General features: G+C 44.3%; 1 protein-coding gene across 2 annotated transcripts in view; it reads right to left on the bottom strand.

Moving 5' to 3' along the window:
• Window positions 1-22728, bottom strand: part of LOC116432696 (uncharacterized) — an 87395-nt gene that overhangs the window by 50736 nt on the left and 13931 nt on the right. For both annotated transcript variants that reach the window (XM_031989936.2, XM_031989937.2), the window contains exon 2: window positions 20416-20602. In XM_031989936.2, coding sequence (XP_031845796.2) covers window positions 20416-20586 — 171 coding nt within the window. In that variant the 5' untranslated portion in view covers window positions 20587-20602. The remainder of the gene's footprint in view (window positions 1-20415; window positions 20603-22728) is intronic.

Genomic DNA, 22728 nt, shown 5'->3' with positions numbered 1-22728 from the left:
ATCTTACGGATGATGGGTTCGGAATTAAAAGAAATGTCAAAGTTAATTGCTCCGACACTCTCGTTATGTAATACTACCAGTTAATTCTTTTTTAAGCGTTGATCTCGATTTCAAGAGACTTTTAATCGCTGTTGGATTACATGTAGGATAATAAATATACATAATGCCAGCGATTATGTAAATTTACGGACATCGAAACATTGAAGATAATTAAAAAGAGAACATTATTCTGTACCTGTGTAACAATATATGAGAGGAAGTCGTAGAATAGTTATTTAGCATTTTTATACGAGATGAAAAGATTTCTAAATCTAGGAACTTCTCAATCCAGAAATTGTTGAGCTTAGAAACTTCTAAACCTAGATGTATCTATACCTAGAAATTTCTAAATCTAGAACTTCTACACCTAGAAATTTCTAAATCTAGATACTTCTACACTTAGAAATTTCTAAATCTAGATACTTCTACACCTAGAAATTTCTAAATCTATATACTTCTAGATCCAGATACTTCTGCACCCAAAAAATATAAACCGCTAAATCTAGAAAGTTCTGAACCTAGAACCTCCTAAATTTCTCCAATCTGAATTCTCGATTCCAGATGAAATTAATATTCGACAACTAGACCAAGATTCCCAGCAATCCATGTATGTACAGTCGAGAAGCGGATTTCCACGATGGCGCACGGTCTGCCGATTCCGTATCGACAAACTCGCGATCGCGTCGCGCCGAGTCGCGGAGGGAGACACACAGCTCGAGAGACAAAAAGGGTTTCGCCTACTCGATTCCCCGATTCGATAGGCAGGATTTCCAGCTGCGAGGGCGAAGCGAAACGGTTGCTGGCTCGTTACAACCAGGCCGTTGACACATTCGCCTAATCTCTATATTATCCTCGGGGTGGTATCGGGCCGACTGGGACGACGGCCGACCGGATGCTGTTAGATAGAATTTTTACGAGTGTACACCGGAGTAGCCGGGCTCGAGAACCGCTCTCGCTCTCGCATACCATCGCCTTATGGGCTCCACGTGCGTGCCTCCAGCCGGACCAGTGAAAACGAGATACACCCGTCGACAGACCCCTTAAAACCACCGAGTCTCGCCCGTTTCTGGCCTGTCTCGCGCGCTGCACACCAACGAGAAACGCTTCACAGTTTATCAAACCGAATCGAATATAGTTTCTTATTAACTGCCCACGAATTTTATGCGCTCGCGAAACGTAACCCGCGTTACTGAAATTGCATTCGATTTCAGCTTATTTGGGAACCTGGCTGGACGAGTAATAGAACTAGACTTTCTCCCTCGATTATTTCGTTGACCGCAAACTCTGGAAATTTGTATTTCGTTCTTGTCAATTTGAATGTTATGGTTATTGCTAGTGATTTATGATCTTATATGTTTCTTTGAAAAATAGTGTTTGAATAATAATTAGATCGTGTTACTTGATACGATTCGTTGACTCCGAATTTCTACTGTTGCTAAGAGATTAAGATGCCGTTAAGCGTGGATTAACATTCAATGAAGTAGCCGGTAATTACAGATATACGATGCATTAAGATGCTTTTAAATCGGAAGGAATTAATATTTCTGGAAAGTCGAAAGTTGTGAAATTTTGTGAGTGGAACGATAAGTGTCGTAAAGATGCGAAAGTAATTACGTAAAAATTGAATGTACCGTTTCCACGTGGTCGCAAGTAACGGCCGCGGGATTGTGAAAAAAAGGAAACGTTGTTATATAGTCGCGTACGGTCTCGGTAGCTGACGAAATCTCCCGAACGGATGTAATTGAAACAAATTGCGAGTCTACGGGTGGCTCGTTCTTGACCCCGAAGCGATCCATTTCTCTTGGAACGAGAGCCGCGCGTCCTGTGTCGTTTAAATTCGATAAATAAGTTTCCCGTCAACCTAGGAACCGAGTGCGACGATCACGTCGGCGATCGTGAACGGCAAATGGGTCATCGATCGAGCTGCTATAACGATTTCCGAAATCTTTCGGCGTTCGTCGCTGCCCGGAAATTAATTCGAGGAACAGTTATGTGCTATTCCGATTTCGGGCTGTCCGTTTTCTCCTGCTCGTTGGTTTTTGCGTCGGTGATCGATGGAAAGTCTAACAAGTGCCATTTTTATTTACTGCTACTGTTTTTGCCTGTTTCTCATCAGATATTTCAGCATTTTCTAATTTAATCTGTTAACCAGTTAACTGTGTTCGACGAGTATACACGTCATCGTAAAACTTGACATGATACTAATTCTTTCAGCGATGAATTCTTGATTTTTTCACATAAACATGTAACTCTTCTTTGTTTCGCTTTGATCTTTCATTAAAATATACTCTACGTGTATAGTTATACGTATATACTTTTCGATTTTATTGCGCGCAGAACGAGAGGTTTTTCCAACTAAATTCCACAGTTAACTGGTTAAAGAACATTGTGTAATTATGTAGCATTTAACTGAGTACAGGAAATATTCTTTGACTATCGAACGTAGAAGCAGAATTTATAATGAATTCTAATCGTTGAACGGAGTAAACTAAATCAGTTACGAAATTGATAAATTTGAGATGACATCGCAACAGTGATAACGCACATAGATTAAAAAGGAAGAAATTTAGCTTATACACAAATGATGTGGATCCAGAACTCGAAAGGTCAATTTCACAAGCTTTCTTCCTATCTGTATTGTCCAGTATAAAAAAGACCGATTCAATGTTCGCTTAATTGTCGTGTTCTATCGGCAATTCTCCGTGAAAGCGGGCAATAATTATATAAATTAATAATTTAATCGAAACTGCGACCGACCCCGGTGGCCCGAAGAAATGGCACTTTCCTTTTCCGTTATTCGATTTCTAGTCGAAGCTGCGACACTGATCGTCAATTTACATCTGATCATCCGTAATAACGTGATTCCGTCGTCACCGTGGCGAGCGTCGAAATGGCAGTGGGATTAAACATCGTGTCCCCGACACGTTCATAACGAATGGCAATTCTGGCGTGTACAAAATTGGAAACGCGGGATGGATTGAGAGATAGAAAGAGAGAGAGAGAGAGAGAGAGAGAGAGAGAAGGTAGAGATCGATAAAGGCGAAGCAGAAATGGGATATAACTGTTCCTGAAATTAGCTTTCTCTCAGCTATTTACCTACACGTGTTCCGCTCGCGCTCGTGGATTCTACAAATCAGGCGATCGAAGACGCGCCTGTTAACGTGTGACAGCTCAAAGGTGATCGTCACCTAGTGAACTTTACCGCTTCTACAACAATGAGGTCTTGTTCTTCCGTCACGATGGATCGTTAAGTCAGTGTATCAATTGTTTCGTTCCATCAACTGTTGATGTAATCTCTAATTTATTTCATGAAATAGGTAACGAAAAAAATAAAGTCAATAAATTGTCGAAGATGACGAAATCTTGTTACGAAACAAAGTACCATTTTAAGGTTGTAAGATCGAATTTCTTTATCGAATTCATGAAACTAAAGTCTGTTTGCTGAAGAAATCATATCGTAGCGTTTAAGAATTTCCCGATCGACCAGTCGACGCCGTGTTTGCTCAACACGTCTGAAGATGCTTGGAATTGATAGAATATCGATTGGCGAGATACCGGTGTCAGGAATTTCTGGAAAACCCATTGCGAATGTCCGACGCGAGCCCAAGTTTCTGTGGAGAGTACTTTTCGACGAATGTTATTGTTAATGATGTACCGTTCGGGGATACATCACAGGCGACACCTAATTTACACAAGGTTTCGAGGAAAATGTTCCAACTAGGCAAATACGAGCCAATTAACATGTTACGAACCGTTACGTTACCGTGCACGGCTTTTCATATGCAAACCTTGCATCCCGTCGATGTTTTACTACGCCACTGTCCAAGGAAAATTGACGATCCGCGCCTTTTCAAATGCAAACGCCGGTTGCCTATTAACAACTGTCGCTATTCAGCTGTGCTCTTCGGAAATTCGAGGACGTCGAAGTTCAAAGAAAGAAATTTCGTTCGATCCTTTCGAACTGTGCCTTAAATGAACCAACAAGCACTTAATAAATGTTCGTGTCTTTAAAGAAGACTTCAAAATCGTTGACAGTTACAGTTGTCGATGATTGATGTTGCGAAATTGAAAAGGAAACTATTGAATTCAGAAGTTACGATGTTCGTATAGACGAAATAATGGAAACACTCGGTACAGATGGAAAGAAACCTATTTAGATAGACAATTTAATATTAACCCTTTGCACTCGAAAGTTTTTCACTTGAAATATTCAATACTTTCCAATTAGACGTAGACAAGATCCTTTAAAATTAATTTATCAAGAAATCACACATAAATTAGGGAACAAAGCTATTTTCTGTCAATATTTCACGTATTCACGCAGTCTACAAAGGTTAATGGTAAATGCAAGTTTATGATTTTACTGTATAAAATCATCTTGCGACTGGGAGTCTCCTATCGAGTGCAAAGGGTTAAACTTCGTATAATGCATCAATGTAGGAAATATTTAAAAATACCATTATGAAATCTCATTAGAAAATATTGAATATTTCCGGTGAAAAACTTCTGCAGTGCAAAGGGTTAAAATAGTCTGAATATTTCTTTCTATAGATTTACTAATATCCTAAATAAGTGTTTAATTTCAAATTGTAGGCAATATTTCTATTATTTTATCTGACATGTAGAGAGTGTAACTCGCAGACCGACGTCACGTTTTACAAATAGCAATAATTATTCAGGCATTTATCGCAGCTACCGGAATCCTGATCGTTACGAATTAATCAGACGTTCCGTGCTCGTGTCCGGTCGTTTTTACTGTTTCCTGTAAAATTAACAGCCACGACCAGCCACCTCTAATTGCAAGACGGCGCGGCGCCGGCCTCTTCACGCCGCGTTACACGCATTCTCCACGGTTGTTGCGAGCTTCGGACGGATGCATCGCGTTAAACGGTGATGCAGCCGCGTGACAAACGCTTATAACGACTTCGTTATCCCCGAGAAATCGCGATTAACCCCGTCTGGTCGCGGCTGCGACAAGAATCGCAACCCAATGAGAGCGCAATCGATGCGACAGCATCTCGTCTCAGGACGCGAGAACTCCGGAAATGATCCTTTGTTCGCGAGAAACCGGTAATTGTCTTTTATACGTTCGTATTATTCTATTGCAACTAAGAACGGACCTCGGAGAATGACAACAAACTGCAATGCGCGCCGTTTGCAGTGAAATATTCGTGATATATGGAACTGTTATTGCAGCTCTGGAAGGCGGAACCGGCCGCCATGTTTGTTTCGCTGAAAGACCTCTTGTTCGCTGCAGATATTCATCATCCAGTTATATCAGGTGATAAAAGTAAATTTCAGTTCTAACAAGACCCAGAGTAACTACTCCTCAACTAAACAATCACCTGATCAACAGAACAATAAGATATCAGAAATTATTAGGTTACTCGCTTCGAACAAAAACCACGTGCTCCTACAATGCATTAACTCGACTAAAATTCTTTTCTCCTCCAATAAAATCGAATAACAACCCAAAGATATCCCTATGAATATCAAACAAGCCTGAAAAGTTGCACTGTCATTAGTTCACTGTACCAGAGCGTCTACCGTCGAGTTCCTGCCGCGAGGAACGTTTCTCCCAAGTAATTCTCAGCTAAATGAATTATCCGAAGTCATCAGCAGGACTCGGTTCCGTCTGGGACCGAGACACCCTCGAAGACTCCCACAGAGACACGAAGGGGGAGGGAAGCAAGAAAGCAACGGAGATGCTCGCGGGTCCCACGAGTCGAAACCGCGGTCGGCCAGCTGGTAATGGACGGGGACAAATAAAACAAACCGCATCGCGTTACACGCTTTTCTCCGCGGCGCGCGTTACGGTTTAACGACGTTGTCCCCTCCGCGAGCGAGCGAGCGAGCGAGGAGTCGCTCTAATTTACGATGTTGAATGTGCACCAGCCATTTTCATTAAGCCCGTTTTGCCCACGGTAGTCGCGGAGTCGGAGACACGAGGGGGTCAGAGGCCACATAATGTGACATCCTGCCGTCAAACTCTCATCTGCCCGGCATATTACCATATGCGCCACTTCTCTCCGCTCTTCTGCACGCTTCTCTTCCTCTTTTCGCCCAGTGACTCTCATACGGAACACACCCGCCCGCCCCTGTGATCCGCTGGCAAGTTTTGGGACCGTGATTCGATTGCCACTCGCGCGACACTTCGAGCGGATTGAACCCTGAAGCTTCTTGTGACAGTGCTTTGATCAGTTTTGAAGATCTGAGTGCTGGATAGGGGTCGGTAAATATTAACACGAGACTTCTTTTTACTCTTTTAACCTCATGCGATGATTTCAAAGCTTTAGTTTCTCTATCGCTACTGTGAATTTTGAGATTTCTTTGTTCTCTAGCGTTAAGTTTGAGATGGAAACAGTAGAGTGAGAGAAGGAAGGAAACAAGTACTAAGAATATTAACCCTTTGCGGACGAGGATTCTTTGATATATACAAAACCTTCAACGTATGAAGCTAAATTATACATCAATTGCTTAACCCTTTGCACTCCAGAAGTTTTTCATTAGAAATACTCAACATTTTTTAATCAAGTACCAACGACATTCTTTCAAACTGACTTAACGAGAAATTGCAGATAAATTAAAGAAAGAAGCTGTTTTATTTTAATATGTTACATGTCGGTGCATTCTACAAAGTTTAATATTAAGTGTCAAACTCTATAATTTTACTGCGTCAAAGGGTTAATTAATAGAAAGAGAGAAAACTATGTGCCGATCTCTTGCTGCTCGACTAATTAATCATTTGTCCACGACATAGTATTCCAAATCTGAACATTTCATCTGACCGCAATGTCGGCATCCATCTGCAAAGGGTTAACATTGAACTTGACACAAGGTCATTTGTAATGTACCATGAAAATAGCCAGTTGTTCATTCGGAAACATAAGAAAAACACAAAGTTGTAAAGTTGAAAAGCTACAAAGTACAGTAGACATCGTTATCCAGAAGCTTAGGCTGACAAGCGGAGATCCAGCGTATTAAAATGCCCCAACGAAAAAGATTTCGCGTGCCATATAAGCGGCCAGTGAATCATTCCGGCTGTGCAACGGCGTCGCCGCAACGATTCCCGTTAAAGCGTGTCGGCACGCATAGATAGAGGAACGCGGCCGGGAAGAATGGCGACGGGCGGATGATACGCGTAAGACGCCGCGAGGTGAACACACGTACCGCTTTTTGTTGGCCGTTGTATGGTAAACCGGGAGATGCACGCGACTCGCGTAATTACCGGCCGGCACAATGGCCGAAGGCGAGCGGCCGGTTTCCACGCTGGGAAAAGGGAGAGTCGGAAAAACGTGGTTTCCAGGAACCAGCGAACGGTCCCGTGCGAACGGAAAATAGAAAACACGATCGTCGAGTAAAAGGTTTCTTCCGTCCGCGAGACCCGCCGGCGTCCGTGAAATTTTTCCGTAGAAACGGGGGTAAAAAGCACCTTGGGAGAAAGTGCAAGTACGCGGTACACAAAATTCTCTCGTTATTCATGGAAACAGAACGGAAGGCAAGAAATCCGAGTGACTGCCGATTTTTTCTGCGATAAATCTTCCGATGGAAGGGAAACCCCGATGTTTCAGAGGTATCTGACGTTTAACGATGCGCCTATTTGTCAGAAGCCTCCAATTGGTGTTTTATAGAATGCCGAGATCTCCTATGTAAAATTTATACTTTCATAATAAGATTAGTCTTGGGGATATTAATATTCCACAGAGAAGAAACTGAGTAATATCCACATAGAAAAAGATAATGATCGCGTATAAATCAGAGGAATATCTAGTTCCCGATTACAAGTTGCGAACCGCTGGCTCGGGGTAATGATCATTTAAGCCACGCATAGGCTTATCTAAAACACAATCAGACAAAATACTCCTTTTATCGGAGAAACATCTTTTTAACGTATTAAACAAACCTCTAATGTAAGTAGTTATTCATGCGTGCACAAAATGGTCCATAAAAGTCGGCGACCATAAACATCCGCGGCCCGATGATTAGTCACGATCCCATCAAACGGAGAAAGAGGAATTATTTATGAGTGACGCCGCGATCTTCTGAATAACAGTAATCAACGGCAATCGTAAGTTTCTGCGAATGCGTTCGCTCGCGATCGGAATTTATTTATTGCTCCTATGCGGCCGCGCGCGCGTGTGTGCTGCGATTATTGCGTTTCATAGCGGCCGCCGCCGCGCGTTTCCCCGCGCCGAGGCCCCGTTATCTTGATACGCTAATCCGGCAAGGCCACGATACACTATCTCCGGTAAGTATGTAGCCATTAATTGCGGCGCGGATTATTTTGTCTCGCAATTGTGTTCTCAATTACTTAATAGCCCCGCCGACGTCGATTACTATGACAGCCGATACACACTCGGAAAACTGCCTTCGACCGGATAAACTCGCCGATGTATCGCCGCGAAACCAATACCCGGCTGAACGGCGATATTTATGAACTGCTCTCTTGGCGGCCATGTCGCGAGCTTTCCGCGAAAATTAAACGTTAGACGATTCAATCAACTTCCACGGTAAGATCTCTCGTTACCCGGGATAGAGAAACTGATATTTCTTAGGAATATATTATCTAATTAACTATCGGCAACTGCAACTAATTTTCATAGTATCTCTAGTGAAAATGAGAAATGCTATAACATCCCTTCGGTCTTTTGTTTTCCTTCTCAGTACAAAATTTGGATGTGTGGAAAATTTAATAATTTGAGGGTAGTTTCTTTAAGATCCATTAAAATATTTAATATTATAACTGGTACAATATTGGAACCTACGGAGTTCAAAGGGTTAACACTAGAACTACCGTACAAAATGACCGGTTTCGATTCTTTTGTTTCGCAATTATTGATATCTTCGAAGCATTGAATATTCGAAATGATTTTGAAAATAAATAGCTTCATTTGAGATTAAGATTCATTAAAATATCCAGATGGTTTTGTAATCTATCAGCAAATGCAACTAATTTTTATAGTATTCCTAGTGAAAAATGCTATAACATTTCTTGGATTTTTTATTTTCCTTCTCAGTACAAAATTTGGATCTGCAGAATCTAATAATTGTAGGGTTCTTTGATTCATTAAAATATTCAACATTGCAACTGGTGCAATTTTGGAGCCTACAGAGTTCAAAGGGTTAATCGGTTATAGTTGGTCTTATTATCGAGTGGAATGAAACGATGATCGGTGGGATATCAAGGTATATGTTGCAGAAACTTTTTGCACGATTGCTTTTTCATTTGACAAAGAGATTTTTGCAGGATTTCGTCGGATATTAGGTGTAGAGTGTTCGTTTGTTTGACGGAAATTGGGCAGAGTTCCGTAAATGCATCAATCTGCGTGGAATGCACGCGTACAAATGCCTCGTTTCTCTTTCCTGTGACTGGAATCAGCAGTTTGCAGGGAACGAAGTGCACTTTCATCGGCTAATCCGTCTGCTCGGCTGTTTGAAGCCTTCCCCAGTCCCGTTTCAATGATTCGAAAGCGACACAAAGGGCTGTGACACGGGTTTTTGCCGGAATCTAGCTTGCGACAACTGTGGACGACGGTTTAAACACTTCGTAACGATAGAAAACAGCACTTGAAAATTCGGGAAATATTTTTATCTTCATCTATGAGGTGCAGAAAATAAGAAAATCAATATGAAGAACGTGCAAATCGATATTAGCGAAGTGAATGCGTTGCGAAACTTAATTCTCGGAGAGAAACTCAAAGCGACTGTCGAAAGAAACGAGGAAACACGACCAGCTCCAATCATAGACAATTAGAGGGAAAATCCAAGAAAAAGATCGTATCTGGAACAGATGACAGATTCGGTTTCAATTTCACCAACCTATTATTACGTTAAACCAAGACACCGAGATCGATCGCAAAAACTCCCGCTGGCGGTACGTTCGCCAGCGATCGCGGCGATTAATCTTAATTATCGAGGCATAACGAAGATTGATAATAAACAAGGATTAAGAGATCGAAGACAAGCAATACGTCTGAGATCAAACCGCTTCCGGTAATAATTAAAATTTTTCCTTAGATGCCGCGCCGGCAATTATTGATAAATCTACTTCTTTATCGGGTACACCGTTTGCGTCACGCGACAGCCATTCATGGTAACAACGAAATTCCCATGAAAAAAATGCTTTGAAAAAACGTGATACATTTAACCCCTATCATTTCTTTCACAACTCTGATCGCTACGTCATTAGTAATTCATTGAAAAACAATTATAGGCGTATTATGTCCAAGTTTGCTCTCAAGTATAACAATTGCTCAGAGAATAATATTTACTTTAAATTCGAATGAAAGTTGTAAGACAAGTGGTTAATGTATATTAAATACGTGGCAAAATATTGTGAAACAATTCATGTCAGTTCGAAATTCTTTGAACGTCCTGAAAAGGAAACGTCTAACGAAGGGGGTTGTCCGAGCTCAACAAGTATCAAATCAACGTCACGAGTCGGACTTCGACAAATTTGTTTCGACAAGAAACAAGAAGCTAGAAGAAACCTTCCTCAAAGGTTCCGGCGGTCAAAGCGACGGCGTTTCCGCTCCCGACCACCACCGTTTCCTCCTCCCTTCCGTCTCGACGCCGAACGTCTCAGATTTATCTGTTCGTCTAGACCAAGAATGCAACGAATTCCCTTCTGCTCCCTTCTTTTTTCCCTTCCGCGGAGGATAGTCTGATCGAAAATAAACACGCGGGCGTCCTTCCATCCGGCCTTTTTCATGGTTTCGTCTAAATATATTCTTCGCCCGGCCAGGGTGCAACGCACAGGGGCGCGTTGGAAAAACAACGGATGGAAATAGATTCACGGGGGAGAGAAAAGCCGGGCGCCATCGCGTAGCAGGAAGACGGTTCTACAGGATCTTCGAGGATTTACATACTTTCCGGAAGGTTTTAATACTGTTACAGGGGATCCTCCGGTCTCGAGGACCCTTTAGCTTTATTTTAGACCTTCAGAAGGGTTGGGGGTGGAGTGGACGGCTTGGCATTCTCTCTGCGTCCCGGTGATCCTGAATACAAAGATTAAAGCCGTTGGTTCATCTTCTCTCGGTCATTCGGGATCTAATCATTTTATTCTGAGGGTAGCTGTTACTCAGTACCTCTGTTCATGATAATTTAGAATATTCATTATGCATGTAAGTCAAAATGCAGTGTTTCATTTAGAGTTCTTTCCAAAGTAGCTTACAATCTTCTTTAACCCTTTGCATTCCAGAAATTTTTCACCGGAAATATTCAATATTTTCTAATGAGATACAGACAACATTTTCTTAGATTGAATTAAAAAATCTCACATGCATCGAGGAAGAGAACTATTTTCTTTCAGTATTTTGTACATTGATGCATTATACAGAGTTTAATATTAAATATTAGACTTTACAGTTTTGCTGTGTCAAATCATTTGGTGACTTAGCGGCGCCTCTGGAGTGCAAAGGGTTAAATATCTACGTAATTAACCCCTTGGCCTATGATTTCTTTCTCAACTCTGATCGATAAGGCTACTTTGTCATTAATAATTTATGGGAAAAAGAGAAAAATCCTAAGTATATGTTATGCCTATATTTCCTTTTAAGTATAATAGTTGATTATAGAAGAATAATATTTACTTTCAATTCGAATGAACTGAGTAATATATAAATTTGTTGAATCATGTTGAAAATCTTCACCACGAGTCTCACTCGTTGTTGTAGGGCAAGGGGTTAAAACTGTTCGATCAGAAGTTACAATTCTTTCAAAGTGAGCTCTACCGACGAAAACTCTATTCCTTTTGATCTCTTTCAGCGAATAGTCGCCTTGGCTTTGGATCTCTCTCGAGTAATCGCTGAACAGGTCGAAGCCCAGGCCCAGCCATAATCGGTAACAGCGATTTGTCAATGGTATCTCGGCCCCGTGGAACTCGCGAACACGTTCGCGTATCTAATTCCGCATTCGCCCATAAATTCCCGGTGCCGGGCGAGAGATACGCGCCGTACGCGCCGCGAGAACGCAATAAAATGGCCGAAGGGCCGACAGAAAACCTGGCGGCGCGGAGCGGAGAGCTTAGTGCGTGCTCCGATTAGATTCGACCTTGCCTCGGCGGGCGCAAAAATGGCGGCCGCGTCCCGGCTGGCCTTCCGAAAAGGATAATCAGCCCCAAGGACGGTCGCCTGAATGCTCTCTTATATGCAAATTTATGTAAAACGGAAACGTGTGCGCGGTACGCGGCGGTTCGGCCTCAACGACGTTTAGATTCCTGCGAAACCGGCGAGATCCCCGCGGAAGATAGCGACCGGAGATCGCGAAACCGTGATGTATCTTTATTACGGATCGCTCTCGTAACCTAGCCGGATTTGTTGTTACTGCTGTTTTAGTGCCGCGGCTTCAGGAGAACCGTCGTCGGCGGGAAAAGACGAGATCACCGGTGAATGGGTCCTAAACTAGAATATTCGCGTAATTATTTATTACTTGTATAAATTGTATGTTGGAGGTTATAATCGTTGAAACGAAGAGAGTATTGTGGATGCAGGTCTACAAATGTTACAAATTAGTTCCATGCTGTTAGTATTAATTGGTGGAAACTTGGGGAGATAAGTTCATTGAATCCATTGTATGTTCCATGGAACTTGAAAGTGCAACGGCTGTTGAAGAAAGTTCAAATCCTTGTTAATTGTAATGTCAGTCGCGTCAACTCGCGGCAATTCAAGTAACCGAGAATGCAGGGGCACTTGGACGACTGGAAATTGGAGAAGTTCTTAATTCAGGTCGTCCGCAGGATCGAGTATCGTTGCTAATTTCCGAGAGGCCGCGGCGGTCGGGCGTCGTTTAGGGAAAGGACAACGAATATTTAATCCCAATTATGGCTAAGACGGGTTCCCTCCGCGGCGGTTAATTGGTAAAAAATAATCTTTGTCCAGGAGAGCTGATTCTTGGAAGCAGAAAAGGGGGACACACGTTAGGCAAGTCGAGACCCCGATGGAGCCGCCGTAAATTCTAATTCAGCGCAAGAAGGGACAAGGAAAGCAGATGTCGACAATTGTGCTTAATTAATCCCGGGCCCGGACAGCCTCGTCCGTTCTGCCCGTCTAAGAACTTAGCCAGGCCGTTTCCTATTTATAAAGAAGTAGCGGCCTAGAGGACAGACAGACAGAGAGAGAGGGGGGGGGGGGGGGGGGAGAGGGAGAGAAGGGAGATCTAATCAACGATTTCTGTACTTTCCTCGCAAGAACCGTGTCCCGACCCGATCCCACAAAAAACCTTCAATTCCATCTTCGGCCTAACAAACCATAAATCACTCGATAGTTAAACGAATCTCTTTTCTAAATCGTATCATTAGACTTCTCCACTTTCGAACGAAATAGATTCTCACAGTATCCTCCAACAAAAACGAGCAGAAACGAGGAAGAAAAATCATAGTATCACTTTGCTCGATCCCTTCTCCCAAGATGTAAGTTAACGTTTAGAAGACTCTGCGTATCAATGAGATTCGGGAAGACGGTTAGAAAATTGAAGAGTAGAAAATCGAAGATTAAGAAATTTAGAATGGAGAGATCGGAAAATAGAGGATCAAAGGATGAGAGAAGATTGAAGAATTGAACACCTTTTCCCAAGGTGTAAGTTAACGTTTAGAAGACTACGTATCAATGAAATTCGGGAAGACGGTTAGAAAATTGAAGAGTAGAAAATCGAAGATTAAAAAATTTAGAACGAAGAGATCGAAGAATGGAGGATCAAAGGATGAGAGATTGAAGATTGAAGAATTGAACACTGGGAGATCGAAGAATAGACGGTGGAGGATTAGAAAATCGAAGATTACAAGGCTGGAAATTAGAGAGTACAATTTTCTTTCGTCGAGATGCGATCGAAGTTAAGACGCTCGATGACGTTTAGGCGACAGTGTCGAAGATGGATCTCCATATAAGGCGCAGAGGCCGAGGCGCCTGGGTATTTGTCATTTCCGACAGGAAAGGCGGCCGGCGCAGCGTTCCCGACTCCTTTCGCCGCGAGATCGCGTACGATATCGACTGATATATACCGTAGATCGATCCTTAACTGGCCGATAAGGGTCGGCCGGCGTAAAAACTTCCTGATTTATAACCGTTTCCCGGTCGCAAATTAAATACCGCGCCGCGGAACGGTCCCCAACGACAGTCGTACCAACGCCCACGCGTGGAAAACCGTTCGCCACGTCAGACTGCAACAAATTGGAATCCCCTGCTCGAACAATTCCTACTGCAATTTTAACCCTTTCGACACACGTGTTCCTCGCAGTGGGCATCTGAAAAACTCACCAACGGAAACATAAATAAATCGATCGCCGTTTCGAACGTGGCTAATTAATCGACGCAGGAAGCTGAGGAACTAATGAATATTTAATTTATAGCGGAAGGATTCCAAGTAATCTCCGGATACACCTCAAATGTAAAAGGTAACGTGTTGCCAGTGAAATTTCATTCATGCGTGTCAAACTCTCTACGACGAAATATAAATTTCCACTGGAAAACGCTGTTTATGATCGCAACAAACTCCTCAACAATCTTTCCTGAACGTTGTAACCGATAATAAATATCCGGCACGAAGATACGCCTGACAATACAATAAAACTGTCCAGAACCTTTTCCAATCTTCCTCAAACGAGCATAAATCCCCCAAGGAATCCTGCGCATCAAGCAACATCCACAAAGTCCCAATATTTCTCTTATTCCACACAATATACACACTATTATGCCAACATAACTCTAAAAACACTGTATACCCCCAATTCTATCGAAGATTAACTTTCAATCAAATCTCAGCCCAAATGATAGTCCTTGAATCCACTTCAGTCGATAACATCTCTTTATCCTCCTCGTCTATCACTCTCATAATCTCCCTTAACACATTGAACGCCGGCTGAATTTCAGCTGCTAGAAACGGGAGCGTCGGTGATTATATTGATACATTTTTAAACATCGATTAAACCAAAATTTCTAACTTACGGACGAGAATAAGGAATTCGATTTTGTAAATTTTACTTTAGATTTGTGTTACACGTATCTAAAATGTTACATGAACGTAGAATTAGCAATTAACCCTCTATAGGCTCGTGTGACTTTGAAGTCACACATCAATATACCGAGTTAAATTGACGTATTTAATATTTCATTGCAAAACATCGAACGACATTAAATGTTTAACCAACTTAAACTTTTGTACACACAGGCGTTTACGTTCAACGTCATTGTAATTTCAAAATTACAAAATATATTCGTTTCAATAAAATTATTGAAACTATTGAATACATTGTTAATTCGCGTTCATATGTTGATATTTATTAATTTCATACTGCATCAATTTCGTTATAATCACGAAACAAAATTCGGCTCATAGAGGGTTAACTCACGCCTGATCCAGACTAATTTCCAAAGGAAACAAACACCGTCCACCCCTGAAACAGTAATCGTCGCATACCTGTACCCAGTACGCTCTTATCGGAATCAACCGACTCGTGGCGGTCTCGAAAGGAATCGAAAATCGCGGGGACACGGTGTCCGGTGGCGCGTCCTTATTCAGCCGCGGCGGGAAGAAAAACGTGTCAGCCAGGCCCAGGGGACTCGTATCGAGAGCACCGGGGGTCCTTATCGTGGTCCGCGCCGGTACCTTATTACGTACCGCGCCCTTCTCCGGTGCCCGGGCTCTCGTCACGGCTCGTAAAGTCGACATGGTCGCAAAAGGTGGCTCGCGAACAGGCCCCAGGATCGGAAATTCCACTGGGTCCGGTACCAACGGACGGAGAAAGAGCGACAGGAAGGGAGAAAGAGAGAGAGAGAGGGAGAGAGAGAGGGTCATAATCCTTTGCCTGTGCAATGGGGGCGCGTACCCGATGTATCGGCTCTCTCGATTTCCCCCCTCCTCCCCCTCCCTTTCGCTTTTATCGTCCTGCCTACTCTAAATATTTCTCTGGCATGAATTTATAACGACGACGCCGCCGCGCCGCAGCTAATAACGAGCACCGATAGCCAGCGATGTCTATAAACGGACCGCGAGCACGCCACGGGCCAGGCCATTACTGCGGCCGCTATCATTTCAGAACCCGGGTCAATCGTTTCTATAAATCATGCGATCCGAGACGGGGGCAATTCGAGGATACGAGAGCGACTTTTGTCTCGCGGTCTAGTTTCCCGGCGCAACGGTGTCTCGTATTGTTTCTGGTTAGAACGGCTGCCGTTTACGGAATCGCGTACATCTCGAATCTCCCGCGGAATCGTGAGGCTAAAGGAACGGTCGCGGACGGAATCTAAGATACGCTGGAATGGTGTAGTGATCTATGGGACATAAAGATAATCTTTGTGTGCAGATTGATCAATGTTCTGGATTATGCAGCGAAACGGCAGGTTACGTTTGTTTCTCTAAGGAAAGGTAGAGTGTAACGTGAATTATAAGATCGTCTTAGAAATCTCTCGAAATCGTGGTTGTGTCGGTTGTCAAACAAATTGGAATGCCGAGGGCGAGCGGCGGCTATCACGGGCAAGGAATAATAACCGATCCCCGCATACAAACGAGCATTTAAGTAAAAGTTTCATTAAGTAATGGCCGAACTCCGCCCATGGGCGATGAATGGAGTCCCGTGGCCGGTCTCGCGGACAACGGATCCGATTTTACGCGGCGTGACTGCGAGAGACAGGGCCCCGGAGAGCAGAGTCGAGTCCCAACGGGCCCGGCTCGGCTCCTCGTAGATCAGTGAAAGTCCCGGCAGCTGTGGCTCGTTCCACGGCTGCTCCGTTTGCGCTGGCGACAGCCAATCCGACACGCGAGACTACTCTATCGGCGTTCGTTGAATGGCACACTCGCACACGCGCGAGCGCACAGACACAGGCCCATGCCTCGTTGATACACCGCTGGGCCCGGCCGGCTGGCTGCCTCCGTGTTCTTTCGACACACCGGCACCGGCCGATGCCTCGCACTCTCTCAGAATTTAGTTTGACAGCCCCACGGGCCCGATCGTGTCGAACAACGCTCGGACACTTTGATTGTCTGCTCCGATTAGCCGGTCGCTTGCTACGTTCCTCGTGGTAATTAGCTGCCGGGAATTTCGCCCCGGCCGGGACTGGTCTAACACAGCTTCGGGGAGCCAGGCTTTTGGACACTTGGGCCTATTATTCGGTTACGCGTCTATGCATTGGTAACTAGTTCTCTGGAACTTCGATAGGATTTAATCTGTTTAGGGTATATTTATAGACTGGGACTGAACTACCGGGAATTTAGACCTCAGCTGGGACTGCAGCTTTAGAAAGCTAGGCTCTTAAACAGCCCTATTGGGTTATATATTTGTGCATCGATAGGTATGTTCTCTAGTTTCATTGAGATGAGATTCAATTAGTCTAGGGTATGATTATAGCCCACAGCGGAACTCGTTTAGTTTCAGACGGCAATTTTGATCTAGATGTTTGACCTGGTCATAATTATCTCTTAAGCGAACCAACGATTTCAGCCAACCATCCAAGCAGAAGTATTCAATTTCAACATCAATGTAGTTTCATTGTTCGAATAGTAAATAACATTTATCACGGCGTCGAGCGTCGCTGCTAAGAATCCCCGAGCCAACCACCGCCGAGCGTGAAAGCCGAAAATTCCTTGTTTCGGTCGTTCATTCAGGATTTAGGTGGTACCGTCGGTTGTATCATTATTCCGGCAATTCCGGCGTGTCTGGGACTAGTCGCGCGGCTCGCCGACTATAAAACAAGCGAAGTTATGCGGCCCGTTGAACGGTGGCCATTATAGACACGACGCCGGTTATTTTCGCCCGATGGAAATTCAATTTATCTCGACGGTAAATTCCGCGAAATTTATCGCGGATCCCGATCCCGGCCCCGCGACTTTCTACACGGCCGCCCCTTCGGTTTTATGCGCCGGCGTTTCCGCGTAACAGGTATCACAATAATCGCGCCGGTACAGTTAATAACAATCGCCATTCCGGTCTCTGTCGGGCCGCCGCGCCGCGCCGCGCAGTGGTCGCCGCCATTTTTCCTTCGTTCGCGCGCTAATGATCGCGTCCAACCTCGTCCCCGCTTCGATACGCGCGACATTCTCGCTGACGCCGGCTTATCCGCGGGCGCAAGCGTGCACACGAGGAGGAAAACTCGTTTGCCTGTCCGTTTTCGAGCGCGATGCGGGCGCACGATAATTTCGAGCCGAGAATTCATTTAACCGGACTGTCCGCTCGAATTCGAAAAAGAGAAGAGACCTCGGGTCGAATTGAAGAAAACAAAAACAGAGGATTGAACGAACGAACCAACCGCCATGATATTGCTTGTTAAAGTCCGCTCGTTTTAAAACGCCATTCGACTTTTAACCGCTTCGCGGCTCGATAAAATTAGAATCGAACGTTCTACCCGCGTCACGCGATTGTCGTTTAATTCGCCGTAAATTTTTCACGATCGTCTCCCGAGCGCGGCGTAATCACGGCCAGCGGCTCCTGCTAATCTGTTTTAATTTTCATTTACGCTCGAGCCGCGATCGTTCGGCTTAATAAAACAGCGCGTTGTTTGGCGCCGTTAATCGGCGTCGCGAAACACTCTGAGAATCAACTCTCGCGGGATGCGTTCTCCCTTTCCTTTTGCTTTCTTTCCGTGGAAGTTTCTAATAAGTACACGCGGATAATAAAGTTTACTCTACGATATGTGAACTACAATTTTTATGCGTTCGCGAGATTCGAAAGTGTGATGTTGACTGGAACGCACACGCAATATAGAAAACTCTAATATATCTAATATTAGATAGTATAAATATCTAATTAGTATAAATATCTAATATATGTAAAGTGTAATTATTACGATACGTGTTACGAGAAGCTACTTCCTATCGTAACTCTATTCTCTTTATATTCAGAAACATTCGGATTTGCATAAAGAGTCTTTTCTCCTCGCGGAAGTTGAAATTTTCCGCTAATGAAGTCACGACGAGAAAAAGGAAACCGAGAGTGGGAAACGAAGAAAATGTTTCCAGCGTGATGCGCGCGCGTGTGTGTGCGTGCGCCGAGTGCTTTCTTTCGTTTCTGCCCGCGTCACAACGTTTCCTACACGCGGCCGGGCTGATTCATGATTCAGCCGGCGTCGAGGCAACAGCTTCCGGTGGACGTCACACACGCATCCTTCCCTTCCTCTGTTTCGCAGGCCACGAAGAAAGGTATACGTGCCCCCCGTGCTTTTACGCGTTTCCATTTAACGCTGTGCGCAAGCCGCACGCGTCACGCGCGCGTTTTACCCGCGAGCTGAATCTCCAAGAAGTTTCTCGGTACTCTGAATGACCCACGAACTTTCCGACGTGCCGGCGCGATTCGCCAGAAACGTTCAATTCCGACGTTTCCAAATGACCAAAAAACATCCTCGCAACTCGTCGGGAATTTCGGTATTTACACGAACATTTCTAGTTAACGTTTGTTTCGAGAGCGCGCGTAACTTTTCAGTATTCCTGGGAATTATATCCCTTAGCAGTCCTATGTCGAGTCAGACTCGACATCCTATTTTATTGCAACCTCTACCTTTAACAATTTTTTCTATATATATTTGTAGTGTCACAATTGTACCATTTAAAGGTAACATTTCAATGACTCTCGAATATTTTTGAATAAATAAATAGAGCGTCATATAACACTTAGGCGACCTAGAAAGAACTATAACTACAACCTTCTCCATTATCTTCAATTATACTCATTCAATTAATTTAAAAACTATGTTTTGTAAAAGCAAGAACCGTATTTGATGAATTGCAAATAATCCCACGTCAAAACTTACTAAATAACAAAAGAAAAGATAAACATAAAAGGCGATACGTTGCCAAATGAAAAGTGGGAGATCTCCGTCTTCGGTTGGCAAAGCGTTAAGCTGTAATCGAATGAACTAACGTCAACGTGGACCTCAAAGCGAGAAACCAAGAGCACTCCCGACCGCAAAGGGATATACTATATAATGTTTAGATGTTGACAATACGCGCGTCACCGGGAAATATTCGATGCAAAAACTTTGACTAACGAATACAGTTACCATCGAGACGTGTCAGAACCGTTGATTGTTTCTCGCGAGTAGCCCGTCCCCTCTGATTTACTTTCGTGTACCGTAAAACCGTTTATTGGACCCTGACACATTGGGAATCATTTAGTTTGAATAAAACGGTCAGGAAGTGAAAGATATTCGTTGAAATTTCTCCGGCGGCGATTTCACGCGCGGCAACCCAATACTGGCCGGACCTCGCTAAGCGGCCAATAAGTAACGAGCATCATACGGGAACAAGAATATCGTTAGCAACGAGTATTAAGTGACTGCATTAGGCTATTATGTTTGATAATGTCCCGCGCGGAGTCGCTCCTAGCGCGCGGCGGGCAAGGAGAAGCGGACTTTATGGTTCTAGGAACACGTAAATCGTTCGGCGGCCACTTACTTTGCACAGCGCGACGCCGGTGTCCAGTCTGTCCATAAAATTGTCAACGTTGATTCTCAGCTCCGGATAGAGTGCGTTCAGCCACTCGGCCAAGTCCTCCTTCATCGCCACTAGGTACTCCTCGGAGGACTTGAAAGGCCTGTAGGACCTAGCTTCCAGGAGAACCGACATCTTGGACCTCGTTTATCTGAAACGCGCGGAACATTACCATATTAATTAAAGTTTAAGTAGACTCCGCCCATAACTCTCGCGGCAACAGTAAAATACTTTAGAATAAGAATAAGTTCAAATCGTGTGTAATTACCAGGGATTTTTCTGTTTATTAATTTCTTTCTCTCTCGGAGGAGGAGGAGGAACTCTAGAAATTCAATTAAGTGATTCCTATTTAACGTTGCTCCACTATTAATTTAGATATACCTCTATGCCGCGCGATACGAACGCGCGCACCAATAAAATTGGAATTTATTACGCCCTGAATAACAATAGCGCCGGGGAAAAATAAAACGAATGGAATATGCAGAAGAGAATGAAGGATTTTAATTGCTGAAATGAAATTTACTGGTTTCGAATCTAATGCTTCATTATTATTACCAGTTTCCCTTCGCGTATAGCAGGCCAGCCATTCGCACCAGTATAAATCACGGTTCGCAATTAAATCTCGTCAATTTTCCCAGGCTATTCCCACCGCGCCAATCACTGGCCCGACAGATCCGCCGACGTATTAGCCCAGACACCGTGAAATGTATCGCGGACGAGCAATAAAATCACCAAGGATTTGCAAGACAATGGTCCGCGGGGCTCATATTGTCGATCGCCCCAGAAACTGCCTCCCCTAGTTACCGCGCCGGTTAAACCACCCTATAATGTGTCTGAAAACCGTGCCCTATCGCGATTGTTGCACCCTGGTCCCTTGGCTACCCTTGTAAATCTCCATTGCTCTCGTGAGCGAGCCACGCTTCCACACAACGTTCGCTCACCCCTTTGAATCTGCAGAACGACGCTTTCCAGCGACGACTAACTACTTTGTTTCGCGACTTTTTAACAGATTTCCATCCTGATATATTTCCAATTTATATTCTCGCATCTCAAACATTCAAATTTCTACTCTAATATGTTACTTGAACAATACTGAACACTGGAACCATTAACCAGTCAAATTCACTATATATTTCCTTCAACATTAACCCTTTGCACTCGAGAGATTCTCACTTGAAATATCCAATACGTTCTAATTAGATGCAGACGAGATACTTTGAAATGAATTGATTAAGAAATCACATATGAGTTACGGAACTAAAACTATTTTCTTTCAATCTATCACGTATCGATGTAGCATACAGAGGGTAATGGTAAATACCAAAGTTTATAATGTTGCTCTATCAAATCATCCGGCGACTGAGAGTCGCCTTTCGAGTGCAAAGAGGTAAACAAATACATTTATCGCGTTTCACTTACATCCCACTTCACCCATCACTAAATCAATAACTTCCTAATCCCTTCAAAAAACTACCCACACCTCGCTAAATGACAAAAAAAAATCCAACGAATCGAACGTCAACGCTTCACGAAAGCCTGAATCCCGGCAATCTCGAAACCAAACTACCCTATGCAATTAAAACCCAGCCACGATTAGCTCCGTTTGTAGGGGTACGAAGAATCCATCGAAGGAAATAAACGGCGCGGAATCAATGGAGAATAATAATGGAATACAAATGACGAGTAAACTCGGCGTTCAACGGGTTTATGACAGCTTTACGATCCGGCCGGCGAACGGAGCGGCCGGCCAATTACTCCGGCGAGAACGAAGTCGCTCGTAGTCGGTCCCCGTTTAGCGGCCGAAGTGTCCGGGCCCGGAAAAAATGGCGGCGGCGGCGATGCGCGGCGCGGCGCGGCGCGCAACCGAGGAATTACGAGGCGATAGCGATCGGACTCGTGAAAGTCCTCTCGCGCCGCGGGTAGGTGTATGGAAACGAGCGCACGTTTCGTTTTACGCTCCCCGGCCGGTCCACTTCCTGCCTTCGGCCGCGCGCGGCCCGATTGAATTTTGCAACACGCGCCGCGATTTACTGTACTCGCGCGCTCCTCCCCTATTTTTCGCGGGAGCCGTCGCGGCCGCTTTACGATCCATAAAAGCGCGCGCGTCCGGGGATTTCCGCGGTGCGGCGCGGCGCGGCCTGCCCGAAACCCGCGACGTAAATACTCGTCGACGGCCCGGAAACCGCCGCGCCCCCGGCGGAAAGCGCGGACTCGTTCGATGAGGAATTTACGGCCGGCGAGCCGGCGTTCGACGGGGGACCGGCGAAAAACTTCTGA

This window comes from Nomia melanderi, chromosome 1, assembly GCF_051020985.1.
Source record: "Nomia melanderi isolate GNS246 chromosome 1, iyNomMela1, whole genome shotgun sequence".
NCBI lineage: Eukaryota > Metazoa > Arthropoda > Insecta > Hymenoptera > Halictidae > Nomia > Nomia melanderi.
The sequence above is the reverse complement of the archived record's forward strand: the minus strand, read 5'-3'. Positions and strand labels throughout refer to the sequence as shown.